Raw genomic sequence first — 21,663 nt, 5'->3', positions numbered from 1 at the left:
AAAATCCTAAACCTTCCCCCATATCTTCGCCTTCCAACCCCCTTCACCTGTGTTCTTTACTATTCACCTTCAGCTTACAATCTTCCCCTCACGCTTTCACCTTCCAACCCAGTAGCTGCAGGAGTAGGAGTAGCAATGGTTCTCACCCTATGCACCATAATGAAGCAGAACCATAGCAATTGGCCTTGCAGCAGTCTTGGAGGGGCAGAGTTGGGGGGAGGGTAGAAGCAACTTCTTCTTCAGTGGAGGACAGTATGAGGAAAAGAGAGAGGCATCTAATTGCTGCAGCATTGGAAAGAAGCTGTGGCACCCCCTTGTAGATGGCACCTACAACTCTGACTGCAAGGCAGGAACGTGGTGAATGGCAGGGCTATGAGTGTGGGTCTCAGTACTGGAACTGTAGAGTGCTGTAAGACAGGACTAAGATGTATCAATTTCCGTCTGTATTTTATCTCTTATATGCATCAAAACTCTCAAAACAAAAAAAGAAAAGAAAAGAAATTATTTGCAACATGTAGAAAGAAAATATAATATAATAATTTCAAAATGGAAAAATTCATCAAGGGTAAATTAAAGCATGTTCCTGCAGCCTCAGAGATGAGGCCTGTTTCCTCTTGTAGTTCTGTGTCCCTATCTGCTGCAGTGTCCAGAGAACAGAGAGCAGGAGCAACATGTATCCTTCATCTGTTTCACTGTGCAGTCTTTTTCTTCGAAGATTGTAACACCACATTGTCATATTCTCGCTCCTCTAGCCAGCCTTGCCCTCCCTTCTCTGCTTGCCTGCCCTGGCTGGTGCCAGGCTTTGGCACAGCATAGTCATCCACTTCTGAGTTATAGGGGTATTCATGGCCTGTAAAGTCCTGATTGGTGGCCTGAAGCTTCCACGCCTCGCTTCTGATATCTTCGGGTTCATCATAGAGCATGTGACCAGCCACGCCCTCTGGCTCATCATAGATGTTCTCGGCCTTAGGACTTGTGGGCAGCTGCAGTCTTTTAGTGAGCAGCTCTTCAATGCTGTCATACAGGGCATCTGGGCTCAGAAGAGAGTTTGTGCTAGGCTGAGGGGCAAGTTGGTGGTTGTCCTGGTCACAAAGAAAGGTGGCAAAACTAGTAGCCATCAGGGATTTGGCAATGGTGTCAAAGGGCACTGCATATTCCGACTCTGCCAGATATGCCTCCTGGTCTTGCTTCTCAGTTTTCTGCTTTGAGGTTTTGCTGTTTCCGGGCACCAGCAGCTGTGGTTCAGAATAGAGGCACTTCGTGTCCTGGGGTTGCGAGGATTTCCTCCTGGGTGCAAGGGTCTGGGCGGAGGAAATTGGGCAACTGTTGAAGGACTTGAGAGAGGTCATTCTGCCTTCCAGACTAGATTCCAGGGACAGACACCTGCTACCAGCCAGGTGAAGGTTGTTGCCTCCTGGTGCTTCTAGCCAGTTGCTGGCTGAGGATTTCTCTTTGGGTTCCTTGGTCCTTTCTTCCCTGGTGGTTACAGATGTACCCACAGTGCTGTATGTGTTATGTTGTGGGCACTCCCTGCCACTGTATCTCTGGGCGCTGATTGCTGACTCAATGGCCAGGAAGATCTCATTCCCCAGCCTGGTCTCAAACTCAAAGTTCCCTTCTCCTGATGCACATCTGCGCCCTGCCTCAAACGAAAAGGTCACCTGGTGGGGCAAAAATCCAGAAAATAACAGATCCCCTTTTCACACGCACTCACACATACTGCAAGGCTAGGGGGGGCCTCACAGTTTCTGCAATCTCAACTTCTCCCAGTAAGAAGTACTCTGGGTACTGGTGCAGGAGCTCTGGCTATGGGGGACATTATAGCTCCTGCAGTCCCAGCTTCTTCCAGCAGGAAGTGCAATTGTAAAGAAAGGTATAGGAGCATTGGCTGTGGGGGAGCTCAAAGCTCCTGCAGTCTCAGCCTCTCTCAGCAAAAGACGCTGAAAAGAATGGTGTAGGAGCCAGGAACGGATCTCACAACAGGCAGAGTGGGCACCTGGCAATGGGCAGCCACCCTGCTACCAGAAGTCCACCCTGTCACCAGAAGTGGCAATCCTGTGTGGCCCCATAATTATTTTGCATTGACCAGCTGACTTGACTACAAATGGCCAACTGCAGGATGCAATTTCAGAGGAGGACCCCCTCCCTCCAGGCCTGCTGTAATGTGCAATTTTGGAGGGGCCTCTGGGTTAAATCTACCCCTGGCAGGAGCTCACACCTCCTGCAGTTCCAGTCTTTCCCAGCAGGAGGTACTGGCTTTGGGTGCATTGACATCTCTTTCAGTATGTCCTGCTACTCTTTTATATGGAAAGTCTTTGCTCCTGTTTTCAGAATCCCAGACCCTAGACTTATCCCACCACATGAAAGGGAATGTTACCTTGTCACGTCCAAATCTGCGTAGAAATCTGTAGGGCCACATGCCAGAGATGTTCCCAGTGTTTGTGTCCTGGAGCTCAAGAGCATCAGCCTCTGTCTTTAAGATATAGGAGCCCCAAAGCCCACAACGCTCTGAGGCTTCCGTCTTCCTCACTGTCACTTTAAATTCCTTCATGACTGCAAAACAAGACCATTCCAGATATTCTCAAACATCTCAACTCGCTCTCTTTGCCCCAACAGTGGTACTGTACTGAGCACAGAATACAGTGCAGCACAGATCACTGCAAGCACTGCACTGAGATCATGTGGACACTGCAGCACATGAGATCATGTGGACACTGTAGTACATATCACTGTAACACAGATCACTGCAAGCACTGCACTGAGATCATGTGGACACTACAGCACATAGCACTGCACTGAGATCATGTGGACACTGTAGCACAGATCACTGCAAGCATTGTGCTGAAATCATGTGGACCCTGTAGCACAGATCACTGTAGCACAGATCACTGCAAGCACTGCACTGAGATCATGGGACACTGTAGCACAGACCACTGCAAGCACTGTGCCGAGAACATGCAGACACTGCAACACAGATCACTGTAAGTACTGCACTGAGATCATGTGGGCAGTGCAAATACTATGCTGTGATCACTGCAAATTTTGATCACCGCAAGCACTGCATTGAGATTATTTGTGCACTACAGCACTGGGGCAAGCTAGACAAGGCAATAGAGAAAAGAATTATCAGCTCACGAAGTGGGCAGAAATTTAATAAATAAATCCTCCCCCAAAAAAGATGATATAGGAACCTTCCCAAGCAGAAAATCATTTCTGAAAAAGGGCTAAACTGGTAACTCATTTTATTATTATCATTATTATTCACAGAGAGATAGCCAGGGAAATTGTACCCATATGAGCAGTCTTGTACAGCTCCACATATGGTGCAAAGTGGATTCTCAGTGAAAGGGAATGGGCAGTGGAGTACCTCAGGGATCTGTATTGGGACCTGTACTTTTCAATATATTTATAAATAATCTGGAAAGAAATACGGCAAGTGAGGTAATCAAATTTGCAGATGATACAAAATTGTTCAGAGTAGGTAAATCACAAGCAGATTGTGATAAATTGCAGGAGGACCTTGTAAGACTGGAAAATTGGGCATCCAAATGGCAGATGAAATTTAATGTGGATAAGTGCAAGGTGATGCATATAGGGAAAAATAACCCATACAGAAGTTACATGATGTTAGGCTCCATATTAGGAGCTACTACCCAAGAAAGAGATCTAGACGTCATAGTGGATAACAGATTGAAATAGTCGGTTCAGTGGGCTGCGGCAGTCAAGAAAGCAAACAGAATGTTGGGAATTATTAGACAGGGAATGGTGAATAAAATGGAAAATATCATAATGCCTCTGTATCGCTCCATGGTGAGACCGCACCTTGAATACTGTGTACAATTCTGGTGGCCGCATCTCAAAAAAGATATAGTTGCGATGGAGGTGGTCCAGAGAAGGGCAACCAAAATGAAAAGGGAATGGAACAGCTCCCCTATGAGGAAAGGCTGAAAAGGTTAGGGCTGTTCAGCTTGGAGAAGAGACGGCTGAGGGGGGATATGATAGAGGTCTTTAAAATCATGAGAGGTCTAGAACGGGTTAATGTGAATCAATTATTTACTCTTTCAGATAATAGAAGGACTAGGGGGCACTCCATGAAGTTAGCATGTGGCACATTTAAAACTAATTGGAGAAAGTTCTTTTTCACTCAACGCACAATTAAACTCTGGAATTTGTTGCCAGGATGGCATGTTCTTATGTTCTTGTCCTCAAAAGCTTATGCCTCAGTAAATCGATTAGTCTATAAGATGCGATCAGTCTCTGTGTCATTTTTAATAAATATTAGTACAACGGCTTGCCCCCCTCCAACAGATGGGTGGAATCCTGGCCTTGTACAGACAGTGCTTGCACCAGGCTCTCCCACGCTACCTTTTGATCCTGTGCAGTACAAGAAGTTATCTTCCATACTGAGTGAGGAGCCCTGTCCCCTTCCCTTCTGCTCCTGTCTCTGCATCTGAAAAAAAAAAAGCAGAAACAGAAGAGGTTTCCAGTGACTCATATACACATGGCAACCCAATCTACCAAATCTGTACATCTGATATTGGCCTCACAATTCTTTAATCCTACTCTGCCTAGGTCTCTGCATCAAGAGGTGGACAATAGAGTTCTTATGGTGATGCTCTGTATTTGGCACACTATAGAGAGGTACAGTGCATTTGGTACAGTATGGTATGTCATTCCTATGGTGATGCCCTGCAGGGCACCTCCTTGGTCCCCAGATTCTCAGCAGGCACTCACGGGGAATGCCAGCTCGCAGAGGCTGCTGATCCAGCTGTCCTGTTCAGGAATCTCCGCAGCGAACAGATACAGCTTGTCCGTGGTCTCCAACAGGAAGGCTGATGTGTCCTTGGGGCTGCTCTCCTCGCTGGCCTCTGCCACACACACACAGTCACTCATCTTTATCAGTTTCTTGCTGTCCTGTTTCTTCACCTTCTCGGGTGGACTGGAGCACTCAAACAACTCCAGGCGGGCAATAGAGCAGATGCTTTCTCTGTAAAGGATAGCCCAGTATTTCTTCCATTTCTGGAGAGAGAGAGATGGAAAAAAAAAAAAGAGAAGAAAGCTTTCATATATTGTCACTGTATTTCCCTTTAAATATCAGTTTTTGACTTTTTTTTTCTTTTTGGGGTTTCACTTTGGAAGGTGTTAATTTGTAAAATGTAAGACTTGGAAACTAAAATAATCATCGGTCTCTTGTTGCTTTCTTTTTTTAAGGACTGTTGTCCCACTTTGCGGGCCTTTCGGACTCTACTCTTGGTTCCTAGGGCACAGTCCAAGAGCAGGGCCTGGCGGGACCAGGAAGGGTTGTACAGGGCCCAGCGGGGCCAGGTATGTGGTTTGAAATTTGGTTTTAAACTTTACCGAAGCTAGGTCATTGCAAGACTCTTCACCAGCTGCCTGCTGTATCAACAGAACGGATCCCATTGGGTAAGAAAGGGGGGAGGGGGGGGGGGTCGCACACCCTGCAGACAGTCCAGTCCTGGGACCAGGACACTGAAAGGCCTCAGAAAGGCTGTAGATGCTGTTCCTGTGGCAACAGCCATGCCTGAAGGCGTGCCAGGGGTCCTACACGTTCACTTTCAGCATCTTTCACAGATACCGGATTGCGGGCTGAAACCTGAGAAAATCTGCTGGTATCTGATTATATAATATATATAATCACAGATTATAGCCTCCACAGACTGCCACGGACTTTCCACAGTCTGTCTCAGACTTTCACTACCCTGACCTAAGCTTATATTCTCCCAGCCACAGTAGCTCTTCCCCTCCCTCCATTACTTAATTCCCTCCTATTGTAACCTTACCCTATCCAATCGCTGTAATTGCTAACATTGCTCTCTTCCCAGTTATGTTCACATTTTTCTCTTCCCAGTTATGTTCTCCAAGTTGTTCACTTCCTTGTTCATTGTAAGACATATTTTTATCAGTATGTTTCTACTGTTGTAATGTAAACAGGAATGATAAGTAACCCTGTTACTTGAAATTCGGTATAAAAAAAGTTATAAATAAATAAAATAAAAATAAATCTGTCCTACAGTGAGCTGAAAGGCTGAAATGACCTTTGTATTTATAAGCAGCTCAATAAGGGTAAGCTCAGAGCTCCCCCTGCATTGTACCACTGACTCTGGAGTCCAGTGCCCCTCTCTACCCATACTCTGCTCCTTCCATGAGGCCTTCAGCGTTCCCTGCCTCCTACCCCCCATCCTGTTACCCTTAGGTGAGATTCCCCCCATTTCCCCTGAACCCCTTTTCATTCTATTTCTGCCTGTCCTCCTCCTCTCCTTCTGATGCTCCTCTGTGCCGTGTTAGCACTGTCAGATAGAAACATAGAAACATAGAAACATAGAAATGACGGCAGAAGAAGACCAAATGGCCCATCTAGTCTGCCCAGCAAGCTTCACACATTTTTTTCTCTCATACTTATCATTTTCTCTTAACTCTTGGTTCTATTTCCCTTCCACCCCCACCATTAATGTAGAGAGCAGTGATGGAGCTGCATCCAAGTGAAATACCTAGCTTGATTAGTTAGGGGTAGTAGGGGTAGTAACTGCTGCAATAAGCAAGCTACACCCATGTTTATTCCCTTTACCCAGACTATGTCATACAGCCCCTATTGGTTGTTTTTCTTCTCTCCTGCCGTTGAAGCGGAGAGCCATGCTGGTTATGCATTGAAAGTGAAGTATCAGGCCCTTTTGGTTTAGGGTAGTAACCGCCGTAACAAGCCAGCTACTCCCTGCTTTGTGAGTGCGAATCCTATTTTTTTTTTTTTTCTTCTCCCCTGCAGTTGAAGTTATTCTGGATATGCGTGAAGCCTCAGCTTTTCTTATTCCCCTGCTGTTGAAGCAGAGAGCTATGCTGGAAATGCTTGATGTATCAGCCTCTCCCATGCCATGAAGCAGAGAGCCATGCTGGATATGCATCGAAAGCGAAGTATCAGGCACATTTGGTTTGGGGTAGTAACCGCCGTAATAAGCCAGCTACTCCCCGCTTTGTGAGTGCGAACCCTCTTTTCTTCTCCCCTGCCGTTGAAGCAGAGAACTATGCTGTATATGCTTGGAAAGTGAAGTATTAGGCTTATTTGGTTTGGGGTAGTAACCGCCGTAACAAGCCAGCTACTCCCCTCTTTGTGATAGCAAATCCTTTTTTCCACATTTCCTCTTGCCGTTGAAGCTTAGAGCGATGTTGGAGTCACAGTAAGCATCTGTATGTTTATTTAATAAGGGTATATCTTATTAGAGTTCCTCAGTATAAACACCCACCTTCCCCTGGCTCTGTGCCAGTGACTTACATCTGGCAAGGAAATGATCAGAAAAGTCTGATTTAGGAGAAGAGATGCAAAGTATTTGATCGGATTCACGTCTGGGAGAGCGCAGGGCTCATTCAGAAAATAAAGGCTTTTCCGCTGAAGAGAGTCCCCAGGGGATACGGACGGCTGGACTCAGGTAACGCACAAATACGTCCCCTACACTTGCATAAAGAGCATTGGTGCCCATGGTCTGACAGCTCCAGATCAGGAGGAACAGGCAGATCAAGTTCTGGTTCTACTCCTGCTGCATTACTGGACCAGTAGTTTCAAGTTCTCTAGGGAACAGGGTTGGATTTAGGATTCTGGGCCCATAGTCACCCTCGGCAGGGATGACCCGGGCCCTGAAAACTGGGGAAAAGGGGGGTAGCCCTGTTCAGGTCTGCACACAAACCATTCCTCCCTTCCCCTCCTCCTCTCTTCCACCAGCACAGAGCAGCAGTGGAAAGAAATGTAGCATGGAGCTGAGCAGATGCAGTCTCACAGGCTCTGCAGCGGCCCTGTTCCTTTCTCCACCTGGGCTTCAAGTTATTAGGGAAGCTTGGGCGAAGGGCAGGCCCGCCTCAGGGCGGGCACGTGCTCACAAGCCCCAGTGCTGCTGTGGGCCAGAGGAAAGAAGGGGAGGGGCACAGTAACATCTGGATCACCACTGGAACGTTTCAAACTCTGGACCAGCATCAGAGACTGGGAAACTTTTGAGTTGTGGCCAGCTTGGGACTGCTGTTGATTAGCAGGGTGGGGATGAGAGAATGTGTAGCAATTTTCTCTCTTTCATCTCCCACTCTCCCCCTTGCTAATCCACACTCTCTCATGCACATTTTCTCTCTCTCCTTCCCACCTCCAGGGATGACCCTAGAACTGCTGGCCTTTCCCTAGGCCTGACCCCAGCACCTTCCCCCTTCACCCTTTTCTGACCCCCACCAGCTCCTCAGCTCTTGTTTCTTCCCACCTGCTGTCTAGTGATACAGGAGGGGAGAGGATTGATGCTGGAGCAAATACAGCAGAGCAGAAAACAAATTGCTCTGATCCCTTTTCAACCCCTCCCCTCCTATTTCTCCTCACATGCTGCCTGCCCATGATTATGCTTTTTCCTGTTTTCTTCAGATGGATCCTTTTTCCAATTTTTTAAAGACTTCCTTTTGGCTATAATAGCCTTTTTCACTTCACCTTATAACCATGCAGGCAGTCATTTGCCCTTCCTTTCACCTTTTCAATGCATGGAATGCATCTGGTCTGGGCGTCCAAGATGGGATTTTTAAGCAACTCTTAATTTTTGTAGCTGCAACCTTAAGTCTTTTTCTAACTATTTTCCTCATTTTATCAAAGTCTCCCTTTTGAAAGTTAAATTCTAGAGCAGCAGCTGTATTTCATGTCTTCCCACCAATCATTAATTCAAATTTGATTGCATTATGACTATTGTTGCCAAGCAGCGCCACTACCATTCCTTCTCACACCAAATTCTGTGTTCCACTAAGAATTAGTTCTAATATTTATTTATTTATTTATTTATTTGTGATTTTTCTATACCGGCATTCACGGAGTTCGTATCATGTCGGTTTACATAAAACAAGGGGTGAGCAATACAAAACTATAACTTGAATGTATACATTACAACTTATAATAAATTATAACAAATTATAACAAGTGCTCAGAAGAAGAAGTTACAATAAAACAGGGATGATTCTAACTGGGAGTAAAAGAAGAGGAAGATAGAAGTTTAACAAGAGGTAGAACTTTGCGGAGGTTGTTAATGACTATATTAGTTTAACGGAAGATGATCAGTCTTGTTGTATTTAGTGTAGGAGAATCAGTAAGGGTCCGGAAAGGCCTCTTATTGGTTACTGGACCAGCTGCTCCGTGAAGCAGTTATTTATTTCATCTAGAAACTTTACCTCCCTAGCATATCCCGATATGACATTTACCCAGTCAATACTGGGGTACTTTAAATCTCCCATTATTATTGTGTTGCCAAATCTGTTAACTTCCCTAATTTCTGTTAGAATTCCATCACCCGTCTGTTCATTTTGGCCAGGTAGCATAACCCCCATACTCTTCCCCATCACACATGGAATTTCCACCCATAAAGATTCAAACGTGCATTTAGTTTCCTTAAGGATCTTTATCCTGTTGGACTCTACGCCACCCATCCCTAACATAAAACATCACACCCCCACCAAGTTGATCAACCCTTTCAATGCAGTATAATTTGCACCCTGAAATAGCACTGTCCCATTGATTATCCTCTTTCCACCAGGTCTCTGAGATGCCAATTATGTCTACTTCTTCTTTCAGTGTTATACATGCTAACCCTCCCATCTTACCGTACTTTTTAGACTTCTGGCGTTAGCATAACAACATTTCAAGATACGTTTTTTATACATATATTCAACTTTCCTAGCAGTTAACAGGGATAATATGGAATCTTTTAACTCAATCTATTCTTTACTTATAGGACAGGGGCTACTTTTGCTTTTATTGGGACCTCTCTATTGGGATGCTCCAACTCCCCTGTTTCTTTAGTATCCTTTGAAGATACCTCTCTCTGAACCATGCGCTGCTGAGCAACTGTCGGCTTTCCCCCTTGTTCTAGTTAAAAAAAAAACTTCTCTATCTCCTTTATAAAGGTTAGCGCCAGCAGCTTGGTTCCACCCTGATTAAGGTGGAGCCCAGCCTTTCACAATAGGATCCTCCTTCCCCAAAATTTTGCCCAGTTCCTAACAAAATTAAAGCCCTCTTCCCTGCACCATCATCGCATCCACGCATTGAGATTCTGGAGCTCTGCCTGCTTCTGGGCTCCTGCGAGTGGAACGGGGGCATTTCAGAGAATGCTACCCTGGAGGTTCTAGATTTCAACTTTCTAACAAAGAGCCTAAATTTGGCTTCCAGAAGCTCCTTCCCACATCTTCCTATGTTGTTGGTGCTCACATGTATCATGACAGATGGCTCTTCCCCAGCACTGTCTAAAATCCTATCTAGGTGACGCGTGAGGTTTGCCATCTATGCACCAGATAGACAGGTTACCAAGTGATCCTCACCTCCAGCAGTCACCCAACTATCTGAATTTCTAATAATTGAATTACCAACTTTAACAGCTGATCTAACCCTTCCTTCTTGGGCACAAGCCCTTGGAGACCCATCCTTGGTATGACAACATAATGCATCACCTGGAGAGCAGGTCTTAACTACAGGATCACTTCCTGTTACACCAAGGTGATGCTATCTGTCCAGGTGACCTTGCTCTTCCAAGGCAGCACAGATTGGAGTTGGAACTTGGCTACTATGTCCCTGAAGGTCTCATCTATATACCTCTCTGTCTGCCTCAGCTCTTCCAGCTCTGCCACTCTAGCTCCAGAGATTGGACTTGTTCTCTGAGAGCCAGGAGTTCTTTGTACCGGGCGCACACATACACCCTCTCACCAACTGGCAGATAATCATACATGTGGCAGTCAGTGCAAAAGACTGAAAGGCTGCCATCTCGCTGCTGGACTGCTGACCGCATCTTAATATTGTTGAGTGCTTAGTTAATTTAGGTTGCTAAGGGAGTAGGGATGCTTAACATTCTTTAAATTTATGTGGTGTATTTAATGTTAATTTGGTAATGACCTGCAAGGAGGCAATAATTAATATAATCTATTGATAAGGGCTGGATCACCCCCTTGTTATCATAAATCCCTGCTTGATTTTTGGAGTGAAAATTTCTCTTTTCCTCTTATATGGGTAAGAGTCTATAAATCAAAGAATGTGCCTAGGGATGGGTGGGAAGAAAAGAAAGATGCACTAAAAAAATATCTATCTTTCCTTTATTTTAGACAAACACACACACTATAAAAATTATCTTTCCAGTGTACTAAGAGTCTGGTAAAACCTGAGAGTTCCCAAGTATGGGAACTGGATGATGCCTTAAAAAATTGGTACCAGAGGCAAGAGAAACAACAGCTTGCCTTGCCTTGCCTATGGGTAAATTTGGGCATGCTAGGAAAAGCAGAAACTACAAGTGCCTAGATGCAATGGGACAAAACCAGGACTGGCTCAGTCTGGCCATTCTGACCTGGAGCCCTCTGGTTGTCTTCTTTGCATGGGATTGCAGATGACATCTCAACACCGAGTGCTGTCCTCTGCAATCCTGACATCACACAGTAACCAGGCCCAAATGCTGTGAAAGTTAAAAGAAGTAAGGAGCTTGTGGTCTCTGCTAAACTTAGCACTGCTGCAACCGAAAGACAGCTAGAACTTCCTGCTCCTGAGATAAAAATATCTTCCCCTAGGCCCTGTGTTAGAGCCCAGCTCCTCATGTTAGAGCTCTGCTTGGTGAGAACCCAGGTCCTATGTTAAAGCTCGGCCCGCATAGTTAGAGCCTGGCGCCCAGGTTACAGCCCGGCTCCTGCATGCAGAAATTCTAGCCCCTCGGGTACCTCTGCCCAGCTTTCTACCTTGAAGCTGGCCTCTCTATCTGGGATTTTAGGATTTCTCCTTTAGTGTTAGCGTCATCAAATTATTTTCATTGAAATTATAAAAGTTTTTATTCTTATTTTTGAAAGGACAAGCTCCAGGCTGAAAGCTTTTGTGGGTTTTTATTTTGTTTTTTTGTAAAGCTGAAGGAGGTTGGGCCTGGTTGTGTCACATCATGGTGGTCGATTTTAATTTCCCGTTTCAGAGCATCGCTCCTGCACAGCAGGATCAGCCAATCCTGTTGCTTTAATTTGCATACATTTCCTGCTACACCTCAGAGAAGAGAGGAAAGTTTATAAATGTGCAAGAAGTGATGCAAAAGCTTTTCATGAGCAAAAGCATATTTAATTTCTGTACGATGAAGGAGCTGATTCACGATAGAAAGACTGGTGAATCAGGTCCTAAATGTAGAAAGAAAAGTCAGCCAACAAGTTGTAGGTGAGCCCTTGTTGATATGTGGTAGCATTTATTTATTTTCAAAACGTTTAAGGGTTGTAAAGGAAAAGAATGGGGGAAAATGGGGCCTAGTGTGTTTACAGAGGGGCGGGGAAACTCGACAGAGGCAAATAGAAATTACAGTGTAACTCCTTCCCCAATCTAGCCCTGGGCATAGGGAATCATGGCCTAGGACAGGCCCAATGACCTCCTGGGGTTCCCACACAGAGAGGAAAACTTCATCTTTTCAAGGCCCTTAGGGTTTCTCCTCTCTGAGGCTCCTCCACTCAACTGTCCAGTCCCAAATCACCACTCAGATTCCACGACTGCTGTTCAAAAAATAAGCTATTCTACTGGCACTGAAGATGAGCAACACAAAGTCCAAATCATAGGCGCCCCAGAAAATAGTGCACCAACCTGCAACAAGACCAAACTCAGACTTCTGCAGCAAAATCCACCCTCTCTTTCACATCTACTCCCTGGGTAACTTCCTCAGTATCTGTTCAGTAGTGCGGCTATCCTTCTTTCTTTCACTAGCTTCTTGCACTCCGCTAAGCTTTCGGATGAATGCATATGTCACACAGGAACACCCAGAAGACCTCTTCTCTGTTGGGTAACTTCCTTTTCTCCAAGAACTCCCTGAGGAATATATGACCTCTCTTCCCAAGATTTCATTTTGTCAGTCTCCTGGGCACTCACTCCTTGGGAACTCTGAAACTCATTCCTCCCTGTAAGGCCTGGCCAATTCGGTCGCTGGGCTCTAGCCACCGTCCCTAGGCAGGAATTATTCTAGTTCTTCTGTAAAGAAATGGCTACCTCAGGCTCCAAATCCTAGAATTCTAATTCCTAATGCCCCCTGCCTCACATGAGTGCAAGAGTATTATTTAGACTAAGACTCTTCCCAGTTGGAAGTGGCATAACCTCCTTTCATGCCTATTTACACTGACATCACTGCGTGACAAAGGCAGGATCTGTTGAGACCAATGATACTAGCTTTGTTTATTCATTGCTTTGTTTTTTTTTTTGCTTTTGAAAAAGGGGTAATTGTTTACATTGCTTTTCTTTTTGCTAGGTTATTATTGCTTAGGTTAGAGGGAGGAATTCTTGGAGGAGCACAATTACTTTCTGGTTTTATTCAAGTGCTGTGATCTTGTTTTGAAAAAGGGATATTTTTTTTCTTCATTGATTTGTTTTTTGCTTTTGAAGAAAGGGTAATTGTTTACATAACTTTTATTTTTTGCTGGGTTATTGCTGCTTAGAGGATTTCTTTTTTTTTTTTTTTTAAATTTTTTATTTATTAAATTTTACACTAATACACAAATAATCATTGTGATTGAAAAAGTGGTTACATGGTATCCCCTGTTAAGCAAATATACACTCAATATAATATAACAATAACCATCAACAGTAATTAAGTAATTTTGGGGGAGTTGGAAACCTTAGAGCGCATATCAAAGTAACGAGAAAAAAGAAATATTAAGGAGGCCGATTTCCCACCGATTCATTACTACTTAGCACCCACTGTCACTATCTATGTCGCAGATAACTGATGAGAATCTATGAAAAAACGCAATTGTGATGGTTCAAAAAAAACATATACAGAGTCCCTGTACTTGACTACGCATTTACAGGGATAACGAAGCAAAAATTTAGAACAAATAGCCATCACTTCTTCCTTCATTTGCAGAAATTTTTTCCTCCTTTCCTGAGTAGACCTCGTGATATCAGGAAAAAGCCAAACCTTTTGGCCAAAAAATTCTGTAGATCTATTTCGAAAGAATAACTTTAATATATTGTTCTTCTCAGACAAGAACGCAAAAGATACAAACAAGGTTCCCCTTTCTTGAACCATATCCTCATGTGAGAGTTCCAATATATCAGTGATGTTCAATGAAGCCTGCTGCTGCTGCCGTTGCTGCTGCTCTGGATTTTGCTGTTCTTCTCTCTTTGACGGCATGTAATATACCTTTGTAATTAAAGGAGCAGCCTCTAAGGGAACTTTCAATATCACATTTAAATATTTTTTAAACAATTCTTGCGGCATTATATGAGAGATCACAGGGAAATTTAATACTCTGATATTTGTACTCCTGATCGTATTCTCCATATTTTCTATTTTTTTTATCGATCACTGTCTCTCTTTGAATTGAGTGATATTGGAAACTTTCCAGTTTTTTAACTTTCTCTTCAATAACTTGAATTTTTTGTTCTTGCTGGTCAGCTCTCTTTTCATTTTCAATGCTGCGTTTATGTGAATCCACACACATCTTAGATAAATTGATAACAGCGTTCTCAACGGCAGCTAAAGCGTCCCATATAGAGTCCATCGTTATCACTTCAGGCCTTACTAGGAAGGAGGTTAAATGTCGAGACTCACCAACATTAGCGGCTCCAGTAACAGTCTCTCTTCCTTCAAACAGCGTCGGGCCGGGTAACGATGTACCCAGCAATGATGTTCCCTCCGGGTCTCTCTCTTCCTGGGCACCAGGCCCCACGAGGTTCCCCTGCGAGGGAGCCAGCGTCATCTCGCGGCTCTCCAGACGCTGTGGTTGGGAGGGAGTCTCGGGTGCGCCGGGACTTAACGAGATTTCATCGGCCTGGGACCTGGACGTACGCTCCGCGTCCCTGTCCACCGCGGCCTGCCGTCCCGTCTCTCTCGGTTGGGGTGTCGAGGTAAAGAAGGCAGGTATTGTAGCCTGAGCTAAATCTCCTGAACCAGGAGTCGCCGTGCTTTCACGAAGCCGTGCTTTCCTCTTAGTGTGAGGCATTTTAAAGCAGTTTTTCAGGCAAAAAAGCTCATTAACGAGGAAAAAGGTTTAAAGCTGCCTTCCCGTCCCTCTCAAGCGGCCGCCATCTTGGATCCCCCCTGCTTAGAGGATTTCTAGAAGGGAAAGGGCTGCTTTGCTCTTCTTCTTCTTCTTCTGCCTTTAGTTCTCTCCTCCCACCCCTACCTTCCATTCTAACCATATAGACTAGCCCATTAATTAGGGGGCTGGACTATACAGAATAACTTGACATTGATCGGCAGACAAACATAAGGAAATAATTTAGGTAAGTTTAGTCCTTAGTGAAAAGAAAGCACTTATGTAAAGTTCAAGGGAATTGAATTACTAATATCATAGTAAATCACTTTTAGTTGATCTAATGTTTTGTAACCAAGACTATAGGATTCTTTATAACATACACACCAGATAGATACAAAAACACATTTTATAAACTGAGAGGGGGTTTAGGATAATAATTGAGTGTAATAATATTTATTAGTGTCCTTAGACAGATTAATCTTGACCAAAATTAAAATAAAGAGGTCTATTAGAAATCATAGGTACATACATTAAGGTCATAGATTAGGATATACTATTAGTCATCAGCTGGGGAAAGTACTGTTTTTACTAGGAAGCAGATGGACAGCTCACAATTTAGGTCAAAATTTTGCCACCTACAAATAGAACAAAATAAATACATTTCTGAGAGAGCTTAATTGGTAGCATTATATCAGACCTTTGTGGTAATTATTTCTAATTGCTCTGGTTTACTTTTATACTCTTAACAACAAACTAAACCACACATCTCAGAGATTTATAAATATTATGACCATTGGTCGCAGACAGCTGCGACCGCGTCTACTCACGTCCTGCACCATCCTCCTTCCTTCTCCGGTCCTGCTCGCAGCGGGAGCTAGTCTCTGCCGCCGCGTACCGCATGGTTCCTCGTAGCGGTCAGGATGCCGCTGCCACCCACGCCAACTCTGGGCCTTCCTAGATGCGCGTGTGCGCGCGCCACCGGGCCCTCTTTTGAAGCTTCTATGGCAGGAACCTCGGGGGCGTCCCTGATTGATGATGTCATTGGATCAGGGTTCTTAACTTCCACCGTCGCCCCCAGCTAGCCGACTTGGCAATGAATTCCATCGCTACTCTACGAGCTCCTGTCTCCGCTGGACCTGTGGTGATGCTACCGGACCCTTCTTAGACTCTGGACCCTGCCTGGTACCCGCTTCTTGGGTGCCAGGGTGCGTGCTCTATGAAGACTTCATCTCTTGGCTTTCCCCACTCCTCGGGCTGGCCCTGCGCCTTCCAGAAGTCCTATCTTGCAGGCTCCCTGATCCTCGAGGCTGCCTCTGGGAATGCCTTCACCACTTGGGAGATATCTTTCTGGCTTCCCTGCTCCTCGAGGCAGTGCCTATGTTCCATACAGAGACTGTCAGTGCTTCCCTGCTCCTTGGGGCAGTGCCTACGTTCTATACAGAGACTGCCTGTGCTTCCCCGCTCCTTGGGGCAGTGCCTATGTTCTATACAGAGACTGTCAGTGCTTCCCCACTCCTCAGGGTAGTGCCTTCGTTCTACACTTGGGACTGTCAGTGCTTCTCTGCTCCTTGGGGTCGTGCCTATGTTCGATACCAGGGAACATTGTGCTTCCCTGCTCCTCAGGGCAGTACCCTTGATTCAACCACCGGTCACTACCGGCACCTCCCGCTCCTCGGGCTGGTCTACGTCATCATCTGGAGACCTGACTTGGGCTTCCCCACTCCGCGGGTTAGCCTATGTCATAGCATCAGTACTTCCCTCGCCGCGCAGTTCCACCCCTCGGGGTTGCCTCTACAGTATACCTCCTGCACATCCTGTGTCGCGCTTCCCGCTCCACGGGCCTGCCTAGCACCACCCCCTTTGGAGGTCTCTGCCCAGGTACTGATCTCCAGCCTGCCTACTTACTGTGGGGATCCTTCCTTGCTGTGTCGCTTACCCCGTTCCTCGGGACCTCTCCACAGTTTCACCCAGAGCTCCCCACTGTGCCCGATCTCTCCTCCCCACAGGTGATAACAACTCTCACCTTGGGCCAAGGGTCCACAAACCCACAAACCATTACAATAAAAACATACCTTAATCTGAAAGAATAAGATAAGACACTTTATACTTCCAACAAGTAAGCAAGCAAGAAGAACTACAAACATGGATTTTAAGTCTGCAGGTGAAAGTTAAATTCCACAGACTAGCTAATATTACTTGAGGAAAAGGTAAGGACTTTGGTAGGTCTTTCTCGTTTGCTTTAAACATATACCAGAAGCTCCCAATAGCTGAAGGATGGCCAGAAAACACTGTATCACCAAAACTGTCTCCACTATTACTTCTTCTACTGCTGTGCACACAGATGTCCTGATACACAGGGAAGAACCAATTCAGTATGAAAGATGTCTGCAAATCAACTCATTCAGTAAACAGGTGGCAGAACTCACAGAGGAGGCGACAACACTGAGAAGCATCTGGGAGAATGAGGCTACATGGATGAAATGCTTATTGAGGCGTCAGAGATGTAAAACTTGAGCAGAGGGCCACTGGACCACAAGATGACAGTTGGACCTAGATTACTACAGCTATAGACAATACCCCCCAACTCCTATTTCCCTCGAGCTTAAGAACCGATATGCAGTCCTGGAAGCGGAGGACAAGAAACCATCCCAGGATGAGGAAGAACCAAAACATGCAAGCCCCAAAGCTGTGGGCTCAACAACCACTGCATCTAGGAGGCAGAGGGTAGTGGTAATTGTGACTCACTTCTGAGGGGCACATAGGCATCCTTCTGCCGACTAAACATGTACAGTCCACCAATGTGAACTATCTACTAGATAAGGGAGCCCTGACCAACGTGCTGCAAATGCGCAGTAGAGAGCAACTTTACCGCGCATGCGCGGGCAGCACGTCAGCCAGAGCGGAGCGTGCCTGAAAAAAAAAATGGCGCCTGCTCCTTAGGACCAGGAGCGGCGGCAGCAGCAGCAACGAGCAGGAGGAGCAGTAGCCGTGGCGGCAACGACGACGACAACAAGCAGGAGCGGGAGGAGCAGCGGCGGCGACGCGCGCAAGGGAGGGAGGAGCAGTAGCGGCGGCAGCGCGCGCGCGAGGGAGGGACACCCCCCTGTCTGCCGGGTGTGGATGAGCTGAAAGGGGAGGGGATTGAGAGAGGGGGAGTGAGTGAGGGGGTGGAAGGAGAGAGTGAGCTGAGAGGAGGGGGGAGGGGAGGGAGGAGAGAGTGGGGGAGGGGGGTGAGAGTGAGGTGGGGGGAGGGAGGAGAGGGAGGGAGGTGAGAGGTAGGTGGGGGGAGAGGTGAGAGGGAGGTGGGGGGAGGGAGGAGAGGGAGGGAGGGGAGAGAGGTGGGGGGAGGGGAGGGAGGGAGGTGAAAGTGAGGTGGGGGAAGGAGAGGGGGGAGGGAGGTGAGAGTGAGGTGGGGGGAGGGAGGAGAGGGAGGGAGGTGAGAGGGAGGTGAGGGAGGGAGGAGAGGGAGGGAGGTGAGAGTGAGGTGGGGGAGGGAGGAGAGAGTGGGGGGAGGGGGGAGAGAGTGGGGGAAGGAGAGAGTGGGGGGAGGGGGGAGAGAGTGGAGGGGGGAGGGGGGAGGGGGGAGGAGAGAGTGAGGGGAGGGGGGGAGGAGAGAGTGAGGTGGGGGGAGGGAGACTAGAGGGGGGAGGAAGTGGGAAGGAAATGGACCGAAAATTTTTTTTAAATGTAGCCCGTTGTTACGGGCTTAACAGCTAGTCTTTAAATAAACAGCCAGTGTCTTTGAAAATGTTACCTGTTTATTTGGAGTATTTAAAGCCTGAACAATTAATATTTATTCACAAATTTTCTCTTTGTAATATACAGACCTCCATCACAGACAGAAGAAAAAGAGATTTAATGGAGCATATTCACAAAATTGCTATGAAAGGAAAGGTGTTACTGCTAGGGGATCTCAATCTACTGGATACTGACTGGGACATCCCGACTGTGGTTGTCATATAGAAACAGGGAGATTCTGGATTCTGTGCAGGGAAAATTATTCCATAAACTGGTAATGGAACCTACATAGGAGGGGGCAATACTAGACCTGGTGCTTACCAATGGAGACAGTGTTTCTGATGTTGCAATGGGCAATCATCTGGGATCCAGTGATCACCAGATGGTGAGGTTCAGTATCAGAGTGCAAGAGATAAAGGTTCATTCAAAGGTGAGGGGATTAGGCTTCAGGGAAGAACCTCAAGGAGTCATTAACTGGTTGGGAAAATCTAGGGGAAGTAGAAGAGCAGTGAGCAAAACTAAAATGATATAATATAAGGCAACTAACCTATTTTTAGGAAAGTAAATAAAGGAAAGAGGAAAATGAAGCTGCTACAGTTTTCTAAAGAAGTAGCTGAAAAGATAAGGAAAAAAGGTTACAGTTCATAAACTATAAGGGATCTCAGAAAGTGGGAGACATGACAATATCTGAAAAAGCTAAGAGAAGCTGGGAAAGTAGTCATGAATGAAAAGATGCAATTGGAAGAAAAATAGCAAATTTAGAAAAACTGGGGCAAGACTTTTTATTAGATATTTGAGTGACAGAAACATGTGCAACAGTGGCATTGACAGACTCCGAGATGAAGGGAATGAATATGTGCAGGCTGACGAGAAAAAAAGTAAAATTGTTTAAACAAATGTTTGGTTGGTGTTCGCTGTGGAAGGTCCAGGAGCAGGGCCTCATAAAACAAACATAAATAGGATTGAAAGTGAAGTAAATCTAATTGATTTTCAGAAAAGTGTGTTTGTGATGAGCTAATTAAATTTGAAGTAAATAAAGCAATGGGGCTGGATGGGATACATTTCTAGTATTTTAAGGGAACTTGGAAAACTTCTGGCAGCTCCGCGGCTGACCTTTTCAATGCTTCTTTAAAGTCAGGAGCAGTTCCAGAGGACTGGAGACAGGTGGATATGGTTCCTCTTCACAAAAGTGGAAGTAAGGAAGAGGCTAGGAGCTACCAGCTGGGATGAGGAAATTAATAGAATTGCTGCTCTGAAAGAGGATAGTGCAAGGTCTGGAATCCAATGGATTGCAAGATCAGAAGCAGCATGGTTTTACCAGAGATAGGTCTTGCCAGACACATCTGATCAATTTCTTTGACTGGGTGACCAGAGAGTAGGATCAGGAGATAGCACTAGATGTAGTATACATAGATTTCAGTAAATAAATAAATTGAGGGCCCTTGGGAGGGGCCCTAAAATGACTGATTGGGTTAGAAACTGGTTGAGTGGGAGGTAACACAAGGAGTGATAAATGAAGTTCACTCTGAGGCAAGGGATTTTACGAGCAATGTGCCGCAGTGTTTAATTCTTGGACCAGTTCTATTCAACATTTTTGTGAAAGACATTGCAGAACAATTATCAGGAAATGTTTGTTTTTTTTGAATGATATCAAAATCTGCAACAGGGTAGACCAGTGTTTCTCAACCATCCCCTGGAGGCACACCTAAACACTTGGGTTTTCAGGATTTCCACAATGAATATGCATGAGATAGATTTGCATACCCTGGGTTTCCAATGCATGCACATTTATCTCTTGCATATTCATTATGGATATTCTGAAAACCCAATTGGTTAGATGTGCCTCCAGGAGAAAGTAGGAAAACACTAGTGTAGACAGCCAGAAAGATGTGTGAAACATGAAAAGAGATCTAGTAAAGCCCAAGGAATGGGCAAGTGTCTTATAGCTAAGATTTAATGCTAAAAAATGCATGTAGAATGCAAAACCTCAAGGGCGAGGTACAGTATATGGAGTGAAATTCTTCTAAGCACAAAAGGGAGTGGTCGATTCTGATGATTTTAAAGGTGGCCAAACAAGTGGATAAGGTGATGGCAAAAGACAGAAAGATGCTTGGCTGCATAGGGAGTAGAATGGTCAGAAGAAAAAAATGGAGGTGATATTGCCCCCTGTATAAGTCCTCGATGAGACCTCATTTGTAATACTGTGTACAATTCTGTAGACTGCACTTTCAAAAGGATATAAACCAGTTGGAGTCAGTCCATAGAGTTGCTACTAAAATGGTCAGTTGTTAAGCATATGGGGATAGACTTAAACATCTAAACATGTATACCCTAGAGTAGTGGTTCTGTTATGGCTAGTGTCAGTCTCGAGCAAGCACTCGAGGCTTGGCATACCAGGGCTCTCTAAGTGGAAGAGAAGTGAGGTGTGCCCTTGCGGTGGTGAAGGCGGTCCAAGTCTTGGCCACTCTGCCGACCTACATGCCCCGGGAGACCACAACATTATGGTGGTCTCTGAACGGTCCTCCAACCGTTCCCAGCCCTTTCGGACCTGCCGCAGAGAGCAGCAGAGGTGGCATGCCAGACAGAGGTCAGGTGGGCACAGGACTGAAGCGGTCAGAGCAAGGTCTTGGAACTTGGAGCAAGGCACAAGTGGAGTTCAGGAAGAAGACAGGAACAAGAGGGGTGAGCTGGACCCTCAGGCGCCCTACACAGCCCACCGTAAATGGGCGGACCCAGTGGGCTAGTCATGGACCACGCTGTCTCCTACACGCCCTACACAGCCAGGAGGCTGGTCGCGGACCACGAGAAGAGTGGGAGAAGCTCAGAAAGTCACTTAGCACAGGGTAGTGGAAACCCCTCGGATCCTCCTGAATCAGAACTAGGCAAGACAATGAGGAATCTGCAGACTCAGAACACAGGAGGAGACTCTCGGAGGCA

At 45.8% G+C, this 21,663-nt stretch overlaps 1 protein-coding gene across 4 annotated transcripts in view; it reads right to left on the bottom strand.

Annotated features, from left to right (window-relative positions):
• Positions 1-428: 428 nt before the first annotated feature.
• The window catches only part of DOK2 (docking protein 2), a 29,553-nt gene continuing 8,318 nt past the window's right edge, over positions 429-21,663 (bottom strand). For 2 of the 4 annotated variants that reach the window (XM_029603865.1, XM_029603866.1), the window contains exons 2-5: positions 4,927-5,019; positions 4,366-4,450; positions 2,378-2,553; positions 429-1,661 (exon numbers count right to left, since the gene is read on the bottom strand). In XM_029603865.1, the coding sequence (XP_029459725.1) occupies positions 690-1,661; positions 2,378-2,553; positions 4,366-4,450; positions 4,927-5,019 (1,326 nt within the window). In that variant the 3' untranslated portion in view covers positions 429-689. Of the gene's footprint in view, positions 1,662-2,377; positions 2,554-4,365; positions 4,451-4,734; positions 5,020-21,663 lie in introns of all 4 variants that reach the window. The other 2 variants (XM_029603863.1, XM_029603864.1) reach the window with 1 other exon arrangement.

The sequence above is a fragment of the Rhinatrema bivittatum genome, chromosome 5 (assembly GCF_901001135.1).
Source record: "Rhinatrema bivittatum chromosome 5, aRhiBiv1.1, whole genome shotgun sequence".
In the NCBI taxonomy this organism is placed as follows: Eukaryota; Metazoa; Chordata; class Amphibia; order Gymnophiona; family Rhinatrematidae; genus Rhinatrema; species Rhinatrema bivittatum.
The sequence above is the reverse complement of the archived record's forward strand: the minus strand, read 5'-3'. Positions and strand labels throughout refer to the sequence as shown.